Source organism: Dasypus novemcinctus, chromosome 28 (genome assembly GCF_030445035.2).
Source record: "Dasypus novemcinctus isolate mDasNov1 chromosome 28, mDasNov1.1.hap2, whole genome shotgun sequence".
Lineage (NCBI taxonomy): Eukaryota > Metazoa > Chordata > Mammalia > Cingulata > Dasypodidae > Dasypus > Dasypus novemcinctus.
This window is the reverse complement of record NC_080700.1, coordinates 44,014,394-44,025,580: the sequence shown is the minus strand read 5'-3', so window position 1 is coordinate 44,025,580 and position 11,187 is coordinate 44,014,394. Positions and strand designations below refer to the sequence as shown.

At 58.2% G+C, this 11,187-nt stretch overlaps 1 protein-coding gene across 1 annotated transcript; it reads right to left on the bottom strand.

Annotated features, from left to right (window-relative positions):
• Positions 1–266: 266 nt before the first annotated feature.
• RHOU (ras homolog family member U) lies at positions 267–10,780 on the bottom strand. Its single transcript, XM_058289764.2, has 3 exons — positions 10,376–10,780; positions 8,582–8,640; positions 267–3,341 (listed from the first exon to the last, which is right to left on the bottom strand). The coding sequence occupies exons 1-3, from the start codon at positions 10,620–10,622 to the stop codon at positions 2,886–2,888; spliced, it is 762 nt and encodes a 253-aa protein (XP_058145747.1). The 5' UTR covers positions 10,623–10,780; the 3' UTR covers positions 267–2,885.
• Positions 10,781–11,187: the final 407 nt, after the last annotated feature.

Sequence of the window (11,187 nt, the reverse complement as noted above, 5' to 3'; positions counted from 1 at the left end):
AAAGCGCGACTCAGGCCTGGACGTGGCGCTCCAGGACCGCGTTCCGACCGCCACGTGGGGATGCCAGCACGCGCCCCATTACCACCGCGGCCAGTCAGTTCTGATCCAGGATTCTCACAAACCCAGAGCGAGCGCCTCGCACGGGCGGAGGACGCGTTTCCAGGACACCCGATTGCACATCCACGGTGCTCCTCAGCCAGTGCTCTTTTGAGACGTGGCCGAATTTCTGTTCACTTTCAACAAAATTCTTCAGTAGAAAACACAAGTTCTGTTACACACATGGGTCAGAATTTATTTCAGAACACCCCGCTTAGAGCATTTCAAGTACAACCTCCCGCTCAGCATCATTTACACTTAAAGGCAGAGCAGCACACCTCGTAAGGCACTGGGGCCACAAGACGCGGGAGAACCTGCCGTCATTTTGGCTTGTGTAATACCTGCGTAGTTAAGTGTGTCAAGAGCAGAGAGCAGCATTATTACACGGTCATTTAAACATACAAGGCAAAAAGAGACGACATAACATTGGAGGATGTGGAATTTCTTAAACTACGACGGTCTACGCTTTAGGAGTTGCACGCTAAAGCGGCATTCTCTAAAGCACAACACTTACAAAAATCTTCTTGGCCATACCAAGCTGCAAGTTGAACAATGTTTGAGTCAATCAACTTTGCCTTTAACTCAAATACATTTTTTAAAAAAAATTTCCCACCCAAATCCTTATTTTCACAAAGAAAGAAAATGCAAGAAAGCCTGGAGTAAAATCGTACCCAATTAAAAACTATTGCGTTAGATTTTTTAGCACCAGTGGTACAGGCTGTGACAAGCTGTGCTGATTCTTCATTTTTCTGGGTTTTGTAGTATAACTTGCTCGAAAATAAACCACCCACAGAAAGCTCTCAGCATCATTAGGGCCCTAAAACCGAGCTGGGGGTGCTGTCTTAAAATTAATTTGCATTGTACTCCGCGAATTTCCCTTCATATAAAAGTAGTGTTTAAAATTACTTAAATAGCTTATCCCTGCTCCTCGCCGCTTCTTCCCTCGGTGCCCAGCTCTGCGGTGCCAGAGCAGGCAGAGCCCAGGCTGGGAAGCACAGCTTTCCACACAGGGGAGCCGGGCATGGCGAGCTAGGATGCATTCATTCAGGTTTATTTTAATCATTTCCACAAAGGGAGCAATTTTATCCACTCCAGGTTGTAACTAAACATTTTGGAAAACGATGACTGATAGTGTAATATACTGAAAAATAAATAGCAAACAGTCTATGTATTTTAGTGGTTCAAAGATTAAGCTTTGTTAGACAAAGAACTTTATTTACTAGCAAGAATAAAAGCAGCCCTTACCCTAAAACATAACCTGATCTTTTCCTTTTTCTCTAGAAAAACACAAATTGGACTTTTTTTAACATTAAAAAAAAAAAGACAACACAAGACTCACAAAAAAAGGAAACTCCTATCCACTGGCTTTACAAAGATTCCCCTAGAGCTAGTTATGGCGTTGCTTTTGGTGAATTTGTTTAACCCACTGCAGGCTGGATGCTACAATGAAACACATGTATGTCGTCTTCTGGCAGGTCGGAAGCAGAGCTACCACCAAGGAAAAGCTACTTTCCTGATATGGCACTTTTTCTCCAAAAGGTTAAGCCCTAAGAAGTACCACGAATGACCGTCCTCTTACCATCCCGCGGTAAGGACGGGCGCCTGCCCCTGAGGCTGGCCCGGGCCGCAGACCCTCCCCGGGCAGTGGGCTTCACAGAACGTTCTCATGGGTTTCGAGGTGCTCGTTTTCTTATGGTCTCAAAGAGGAGTAAATTAAGACGTGTGACATCGTATCTAGGGGCCATCAAAATGATGCCAACTCCAAAAGCTTTAAGTGGAAGAGGAAGTCGCCTTCCCCGAAGTCTGTTTTGCTGGTTGGTTTTCGTGGCCATGCTTTGCCCCATTCACGTTTTCACAGGCAGAACCTGGGGCGAGCACAGCCTTGAGCCACGCGCCTCCTCACGGGGTGCGTTTGAGCGGGCTGGAGGGAAAGAGCGGCCTACCGGTGTCCCACCAGCCTTTGCTGCAGGCGCGAGGGCGCGCCGCCTCGCAGGGGTGGGAAGTTGAGGCAGTCGCTCCCCGGCCTCTAATTCCCCCGGCCTGGTGCACACTGCCCAGTCCCTGGAGGAAGAGCACTCCAAGCCGAGGCCCGGCGGCTCGAGCGCACTCTGAGCTCGGCCTGAGCGGCTCCCTGAGGAAGCGATACGCGCCCTCGACTACCAGCTGCTGCGCTGCGGCTCCGTGTACGCAGCGGCAAGGCAAATGGCCTAAGGATGAAAAATCCCAATAAATACGTTTCCTTTTTGACCTACTCAGGGCTACTGTCAGAAGGAGGCTTGACTGTTTTTAAATCTTAATCGACCGGGAATATGACAAGAAAACGAACCAGGGATTGCTTTGAGGTTTTGTAGGCAAAGGTTTTTTAAAAAAAAAAAAAAGAAAAGAAAAAAAAGTCAGATTCACAAGCAGTTTCAAAGCCGAGTGGTTCTTACCAGGACCGCCCTGAGTGCGGGACAGCTGCACCGAGTGGCCCGTCACCAAGGCAGCTCAGCCAACACGCGCCCCCGGCTCTCCCGTCCAGCACAATTTCATTCCTGACACCCAGATCTGACTAGACACAAATCAACTCAGACACCTAGAGCTCTAATTTCCCCCAGTTTTGAAAAATTCTTAACTTACTTCAAAATGTTGCGTGTCTCATCCCTAAGCTCTAACAAGAAAATTAAAAGCAAGAAAGAATACACACGCCGAGAACTCCCGTGTCACAGAGACGCACGTGCCGCACAACGGCGACACAGTAACAGGCGTTCCTGCGGCCGCGTTGGCGAGGCCGGCCCTGTCTCCCCGCGCTACACTAAGCAGCAGTGTTTCTTCCACCAGGACTTGGAGAGGCTCTTCACCTTGTCGGGAGTCCTGCTCTTGGCCTTCTTGGGCTGCTGCTGCGTGTCCGAGTGCTGGATGCCCGCAACGATGGCGGCGTCGAAGACCTCTTTGAGGTTCTTCTGAGTCAAGGCCGAGCACTCGATGTACGAGGTGGCTTTGACTTCCTCGGCACACAGTTTAGCCGCCTCCTCGGGCACTGGCTTCTCCTTGCATTTGTCCAGCTCGATGAGGACCTTGACATCTTCTCTGAGGTCGGACTGGGTTCCGACAAGGAGGATGGGCGCTTTGGGGCAGTGGCACCGAATCTCCGGCACCCACTTCTCGCTCACGTTCTGGAAAGAGGAGGGGCTCACGACACTAAAGCACAGCAGGAAGACGTCTGTGTTCGTGTAGCAGAGCGGCCTGAGCTTGTCGAACTCGTCCTGTAACCAATGAAAGCACCCAACAGTTATTTTGTAATCCTGTAACCAAAGCATCCAACAGTTACTTTGTAATCTTGCAACCAATCCAAGCATCCAACAGTTACTTTTGTAATCAGTTTCCACCATCAAAAAGACCAGTCTTACTAGTTTTCTTTTCTTTTTTTTTTTTTTAAAGATTTATTTATTTATTTAATTTCCCCCCCTCCCCTGGTTGTCTGTTCTTGGTGTCTATTTGCTGCGTCTTGTTTCTTTGTCCGCTTCTGTTGTCGTCAGCGGCACGGGAAGTGTGGGCGGCGCCATTCCTGGGCAGGCTGCTCTTTCTTTTCATGCTGGGCGGCTTTCCTCACGGGCGCACTCCTTGCGCGTGGGGCTCCCCCACGCGGGGGACACCCTTGCGTGGCACGGCACTCCTTGCGCACATCAGCACTGCGCATGGCCAGCTCCACACGGGTCAAGGAGGCCCGGGGTTTGAACCGCGGGCCTCCCATGTGGTAGACAGACGCCCTAACCACTGGGCCAAAGTCCGTTTCCCTTACTAGTTTTCTTAGAAAGGTTCTGGCAGGTACCAGGAACTGAACAGCTATGGAAGGAAGAGACAGTGTCTTAGAGCCCATCCTCTGGGTAAGCGGGGCCAGGGCCAGTGCTGGGCATTTTTCTCAACACTCATGACCTTGCAATGCCGTCTTCAAGGTCAGCTATGGCCCCAGCACTGCCCAGTGTGCTGAGCATTTTCCTTGACACTCATGACCCTGCAATGCCTCCTTCAAGGTCGGTCATGGCCACAGCTTGGCCCAGTGTGCCGGACATTTTCTTTGGCACTATGACATTGCAATGTACCAGAAAAAAATGTATTTAGATGAACAGTTTATGTTTTCTAGACTTCAGCCCACACAGAGTAACCTAGACTTCCTCCCACCTCTGAGTACTTGCCTAACTCTTGTAAAACTTAGAGCATATCCACACTAATCCCCTGGATTCCAGCTGGACCCCAAAGAGTCCAGGCTACGAATGCAGCTTCCTTCCCTCCGAGCCCATGCCCACTCACGGTCACCCGTCAAGAACGTGGACGTCCCTGCCTCTGCTTTAAGAGGGAGACAGCCCCCCTTGCGGCGTGGGCTCCTCAGGTGCACCGACCGACCTGACACAGCGGCAAAGACCTTTGTGAGGCCGGTGCTCACCTCGGCTCAGAGACCAGGGGCCCCTCGGGACCACCCAAGACAGCGCCGAGCGCGTCCTCCGAGCTCGCCGTGCCTCTTGCCTTCGGCGTCAGCGTCTCCCTCCTTCCGCACGCGTCTCTCCCTGTCTCCCTCTCTCCTCCCTTTAACTTTGCCGACACCAGGGGCCTGCCTGTGGTCTCCTCGTACAGGGCTCTGGGTAACGCCGCACGCCGCAACCCTGCTCCTTAGAATCCCATCGCGTGAGAACAGGTACAACGCAAGCCGCCGCCCAGGCTGTCGCATTCTCATGCAGCCCCTCGGTTAACAGACACGGATCCCCGGCATCTGCCCAGGCCGTGCTGGGGGTTCAGCTGTGAGCAAGCAGGCATGGTTTCTGCTCTCAGGAGTTTGGACGTCAGTCTCTAATCTCTTTATATGGAACGCTCTATAGCCTTGTGCAGCCCCATATCTAGCTATCTGCAAACTTTCATTCCGCTTTTTCACAAGAAAATATTTAAAGCTCATTGCTATTTAAAAGTTCTATCTGTGGGTGGAACCATCCTCATGTAGAACTCTACTATAGTTTCCCGGTTATAAGAAAAAATTAAACATTACCCATATTTTTCATTACTCAACTCATATATTTTGACTATTTATAAACTAATATTTACATACACATTATTCCCTGTCCATGGCTTTCTCCTCTGGATATAAAAAAAATATCTGTTTAATCTGAACACACCGTCTTCATTTGTGGTTCCATATTTCAGCTATGGGGCAACAAGCTATGAATAAATATTAAAACCAAACAGTCAGAATGCTCAGGGAAAAAACATGGCATTTCAGAGTATCACAACCACTTGTGTCCAGCCTTCTAAAAATGAAAGTTAAAAGAAGAGTGACAAGTTTTTTACGGCCAGCTTTATGCCGAAAGAACAGACGCTCAGCTGGGAGGAGTGCGGCAGAGCTCTGCAGGTGCGCTCATCAAACGTCCTCTGCAGAAGCACAAAGCACGAAGCTGGCTGGGGTGGACCCCTCTGGGGAGGGCCGAGCTGGACGTGGCTCCACTCTGGGGTCTGGGCTGGCATGACCAGCACAGCGGCAGGCCAGCTCGAGGAAGCCGGGGTTTCCGGCAGGGCCTCGGGCATCTGGCTTCCCCAGACCTCGAGGTTCTGTTGAAGGGGCTTGGAAAGCAAAGCAGGAACTGCCAGACCAGAAGCCTCAGGCGCTTGCTGAAATAAGTGCAACGCGACGCGCACGATGAGACCGGCTGGGGCGCGCCACTCGGCAGGCTGTGCTCTGCAGCCGGTGGCCTGCGAGTGCCGGCCAGGTGTGCGCTCAGGGAGCCACATGGCACGCACAGAATCACACGGCGCTCACGGGGCCACACGGCCTTCAGGTCGGGGCTTGGTGGCTAGGTCGCACCCGTCCCCCTGGAGCTGCAGCCTGAATTTTGTTTTTATTACCATTTCTCCAAGGACCGCATAGGTCAGAAGGCTGAGGAATTTTCAGCTCCCATTGGCAATCCTTCCGGCAGACGACTCCCATTTCTGCGGTGTTCCTTTCTCGTCTGCCCGAGCTACATTTCTGAAAGCTCGCAGGCTCCGACCCATCTTCACTGGAGAAAGACGGGGCACCAGGGGGTTGAAAACCCCTTGGAAGGTCTCGCGAGCTCACGCGCCCTCCCAACAAGTGCATCTGAGGGCAGTTTCTAGTTACACACAAAGCCAGGCGGGCCACCCTCGACTGCCAGCTGCTCAACCTCCCCGAAAAGCTGCGTTCTCCTCCTGGGTCGTCTGCGCTCCAGTCCTCCTGGGATCTGAAGTGGACGGAGCACTTCAACCCATGAGCCTCTCGTGAGGACTGCCTAGAGGAGGGTACCTTCCCTGGCTGGGTGCACACGGAGGAAACTGCACAGGTGTCAATTTAAGTCACGTAAAAGTAGTTTATCAGACCCAGATTAGAAAGAGCAGGGAAGGATCACCACCCTGGCCCGCTTAGCCAAGGGTCAAAGCAAATACTAATTTGCACTTTGTGGCTGACCGTATTTTTCTGTCTGTGAATTGTCCCCAGAAGAGCGCTTTTTCATGTGAAGTCTTGGAAGTTGGTTTTCTACCCATTTTTAGACATTGGCCTTATTCGTGATTTCATACGGCACACTTCACTGGCCAATACACACCAGCTGAGAACCACCGCAAACCTCACAAAAACATTGCCGGGAGAGCAAAAGCATAATTTCCAAGTCAACTGAGGCTCACCAACTCAGCACCAAAACCTTCTCCTTTTTTCCCTAGTATAAACTCTTCCGTGTGTGAAATTCTTCTTAAGGATTCCCATGCTGCCTGACATTTCAACAGATGCCGGGGAAGCATCCTTGATGGCTCAGGACCGTTTTTGCAGCCTTCCTGGTAAAATCCTGTCCCACCTTCGACCGTGTGCATACCCGGCCCTTCAGCGCACGGCTCGGTGGGTGCCGCCACGGGCTTCTCAGCCTGCTCGACCCCCGGCTTAGAGGCGCGGGCTCCCGACTCCCCTCTGCTCCCCAGGAGCTGGCCCTCCCTCACCGTCCTACACGCCTCTTACATCCCTTCCGTGTGCCAGGCGCCGTGCCAGGACCTAGAAACAAAACCCCAGAGCTCTCGAGAGAGTCGGCATCTGCGAGGAGCGCCCCTGAGCTGGCGGTGCCCGGGGTGCAGTGGGACATGCCGAGCTGCCCGTTATTCCCCAAAGGCCCCGGTAACCGTGCCTTCCGACTGGCTGCTTCCCTGCCTCCTGCCCAGGAAAGGGGGCAGGGGTCCCCGTAGGAAGGAAGGTGCCACTCTGCCCACTTCTTAAAGATCAGAAAACCTGACGCGCCGTCGGAAAAGCCCTCTCCCTTCCGACGCAGCGGTTAAGCTGTCATCATAAATATCGGTGTGGCCTTCGGAAAGCACATACAGGAGGAGCCCGCGCTCCCGGCCGTGCTCTCCTGCGAGCACCACGACAGGGGCTGCCTTTGCGCCTTCCCGCGCGGGGCTGGCGTGGGAAGGAGCAGGGGCCAAGGTCACCACACAGGCCTTGTGCTGGGCTCTCCTGGCTGCCACGGCCGTGTGGCCTCGTGCCGCGAATAACACCTGTCCCTAGCTCTCGGCGTACTGTCGCAGAGGGAGGGGGGACCTTGGACGTGCCCCCCGGGCTCCGCCAGCTGCGGCGCGCTCCTCCTAGAGGCCGACTCCCCGCACAAGAGGCCTGGGGTGGGCGAGGAGCCTGAGGACGCTGGAGAGCCATCTTCTTTGGAAATGCAGATGGCCGGGGGACAGCATCTCAGAGAGCCAGGCAGAGCCAGGTACGTCACCTGCCGACACAGGAGCCCCCATGGCTTGGCCTACTGCGGCCACGTGTTAGGAGGCCGGCTGGCCCTTTGGCCGACCCCAGAGGGAGCCCCTCTGGCTCCAGCAAGGAGCAGAGTGACCTCGGCCCTGACGAAGCACCCGCGCCAGGGGCGTTTCAGTGGAACACCCCGAGGGGGGTCCGCAGAGCAGCTGCACTGCCCCCCGTCCCTCCCTGGCACCTCACAGTGCCTTAAAGGACAAGCCCCGACTGCTCAGTTCTCCAGGGATGGACGCACGCAACAACCGTGGCTTGCTTCAAGAGATGGGGGACCTCAGGAAGGAAACCTCAGCTTGGAGAGAGACGTGGCATCAGCCCGGTCTTTTTCTTGAGCTAATTTCCTAAATATTTGGCTCACTGGCATTTCCTAAAATGATCATAAATTACCGCCAACTTCCTCGGAGAAATGAGCACGAGGCATGCCTGGGCATTTTTAGTAAAGACCAAATCTGCAGGAAGGTTAGACTCCTGGCCCATCTCCCACGGCCCTGCCACCCGGCAGGCCAAAGCCCAGGTTCTGGTCCCAGGGGCTGCCCTCGCCCCCCCCCCCCCCCCGCCCACGCTGAGGAGCCAGCGGGGGGGGGGGGGGGGGGTGCCTCACGGAGCTTGAGGCCCACCCAGCTGGGGAGGAGCCCGCTAGAAAGTCACGATGGCTGCCGGGGAGCCCTCCCGAGGCCCCTCCCTGGCGAGGGCTGACAGGAGCGCCATACTGACCTGGCCAGCCGTGTCGCAGAGCTGCAGTCGCACGGGCCGCCCGTCCACGGACACCACGGCTGAAAGGCAAGACCAGGGACAGTCAGGCGGGGCGCTCCACCCCGCCGCAGCGGCCTGCGTCTAGCTGCCCACCACCCGTCTAGCTGCCCACCACCCGCTGCAAACCTTCAGCCCCTGCTCGGGCTGATCGGTGAATTTAAGACCTGCCCCAACCAGGAAACCCGATCCCAGGCCAGACTGTGTATACAAACGGTGAGGGCTGCAAATCACGGAGCCCTGTGATGGCCCCTTCCCAGGGCCCCGCTTCTCTCCCAGCCCCAGATTTATTTTCCTGTCACACTTGTTTCAAAGGCCCGAAGAACAGCCCTGGGGGGGGTTAAGTGGGAATCACCCTCGCGGTTTTAAGTCTTAAATCAGTGGAAAACCTCACAGGTAATTCTGCTTTCCTGATTGATCATAAAATTCCAGCTTGTTTTGAGAAGGCTGTGTAAACACAGAGCGCCCACACTGTCCTGCCCCTAGAAGGTCACTGCTTATCTCTCCAGGTTCAAAGGGGGATTTGAAAAAAGAAAAGGAAACCCGGGGGCACCTTTCCTCCAGGACCAGCTGGCATCTGGGAGGAGGGGGCCTCCTGAAAGCAGGCCTGGGAGGTGTCCCTTTGAAATAAGCAATCCATTTTGTCTCAACACAACTTTCTAAATTGCCGGTATAGGTTTACACTGTTCAGCAGGTAAAAAAAGAATAAAAATACCATTAGGTGAGGATACGCCCTACACAGCACTATTTATCCAGGGTGCCCTGGAGAAGGAAGCGAGCACCGCACGGTGCCACCAGGCGCTGGGAAGGCCTCTGGAAAGAGGTCAGCGAAGCAAATTTTTGGAAAAGGAGCAAGAGAAAATCAGCGTTTCCCACCAGCTTCTGGGGTGTTCAGGTTTTCTTAAATTTCAAAAAGGTCTGAAAAGTTTAAAAACCAGGCTGTGGGTAATGAAAGGACGCCTTTATCCTTGTTTCTACCAGAACGCGGCCAGGACACCCCGAGCTGTACGGAAGTGACTTCAAGAGATCCTGCAAAGAGCTAACAGCCGGACAGAAGCCCGGCGGGGGGCGCGGGGCGGGCGCGGGGCTCTGCACCCCCTTCCTGGTGCCCGGGCTCCCCTCGCCCAATGGTGAAGGACCCCCTGCGCGCCAGGCCGCCTCCAAGGAAGGGCCACGGGGAGCGCTCACCTGCCCTGCACCTTCCACGGCAACCACTGACACGGGGCAGAGGCGCCCGCGGGCCGTGACGCAGCTTCCCGCAGCCAGCCGCCCGCACCCGCACTCCCGGCGCCCACCGACCCGGCGGGGGACCCCGGCAGCGCCCGCCCCCCACCGACCCGGGGGGGACCCCGGCCAGCGCGCGCGCCCACCGACCCGGGGGGGACCCCGGCCAGCGCCCGCCCCCACCGACCCGGGGGGGACCCCGCCCAGCGCGCGCCCACCGACCCGGGGGGGGACCCCGGCCAGCGCGCGCGCCCACCGACCCGGGGGGGACCCCGGCCAGCGCGCGCGCCCACCGACCCGGGGGGGGACCCCCGGCCAGCGCCCGCCCCCACCGACCCGGGGGGGACCCCCGGCCAGCGCCCGCCCCCACCGACCCGGGGGGGACCCCGGCCAGCGCGCGCCCACCGACCCGGGGGGGACCCCGGCCAGCGCGCGCGCCCTCGCGCCCTCGCGCCCTCGCGCCCTCGCGCCCGCCCCGGCTCCCCGCTCCGCCCGGCTCCCCGCGCCGCCCGGCCCCGGCCCGCGCGCGCTCACCCGAGAAGTTGTCGAAGGCGGTGGGCACGTACTCGGTGGGGTAGCCGTTGGTGGTGTAGCTCACCACCAGGCTGGTCTTGCCCACCGCGCCGTCGCCGACCAGCACGCACTTGACGCCGCGGCCCTCGGCGCGCCCGCGCGGCCCCAGCGCCCCGCTCCTGTGGCCGCGCGGCGGGCGCGGAGGCACGGGCGGCCCCTCGCAGGCGCGGCGGCCCGCGTAGTCGGCGTCGCCCAGCTGCGGCGGCATCGGGGCCCGGCGGGGCGGCCCGGCGGGGCGCGGAGGACGCGGGCGGGCGGCGGGCGGCCCGAGGCGGCGCAGACAAAGGCGAAGCCGGGGCAGCGCCGGGCGCGGGGACCGCGGCGCAGGGGCCGGGCAAGCGCTGCGCTCGGGGCCGCGGCTGCTCCCGCCTCCCGCGGGCGGCCCACAGCGCCCCCTGCCCGCGCGCAGCGACCCGCACCTGCCGCGCTCCCGCCGGCCCGTCCTGCCGCCGCCGCCGCCCGCCGCGCTCTTGAAGAGGCCGCTGCGCGCCCATTGGCAGGGACAGGCCCCGCCCCCGCCCGGGACCACGCCCCGCCCAGGCCCCGCCCCGCCCGGGACCGCCCCCAGGCCCCGCCCAGGCCCCGCCCCCGCCCGGGACCGCGCCCAGGCCCCGCCCCCGCCCGGGACCGCCCCCGCCCCGCCCAGGCCCCGCCCCCGCCCGGGACCGCCCCCAGGCCCCGCCCCCGCCCGGGACCGCCCCCACGCCCCGCCCCCGCCCGGGACCGCCCCCCACGCCCCCGTCCAGGCCCCGCCAGGCCCCGCCCCCGCCCGG

Excerpts from the sequence above, each read along its gene's own strand:
- RHOU (XM_058289764.2), bottom strand. The coding sequence starts at position 10,622 with ATGCCGCCGCAGCTGGGCGACGCCGACTACGCGGGCCGCCGCGCCTGC. Across the intron at positions 8,641-10,375 it reads CGCCTTCGACAACTTCTCGG|CCGTGGTGTCCGTGGACGGG; the intron begins GTGAGCGCGCGC and ends CTTGCCTTTCAG. Across the intron at positions 3,342-8,581 it reads TCTGCGACACGGCTGGCCAG|GACGAGTTCGACAAGCTCAG; the intron begins GTCAGTATGGCG and ends CATTGGTTACAG.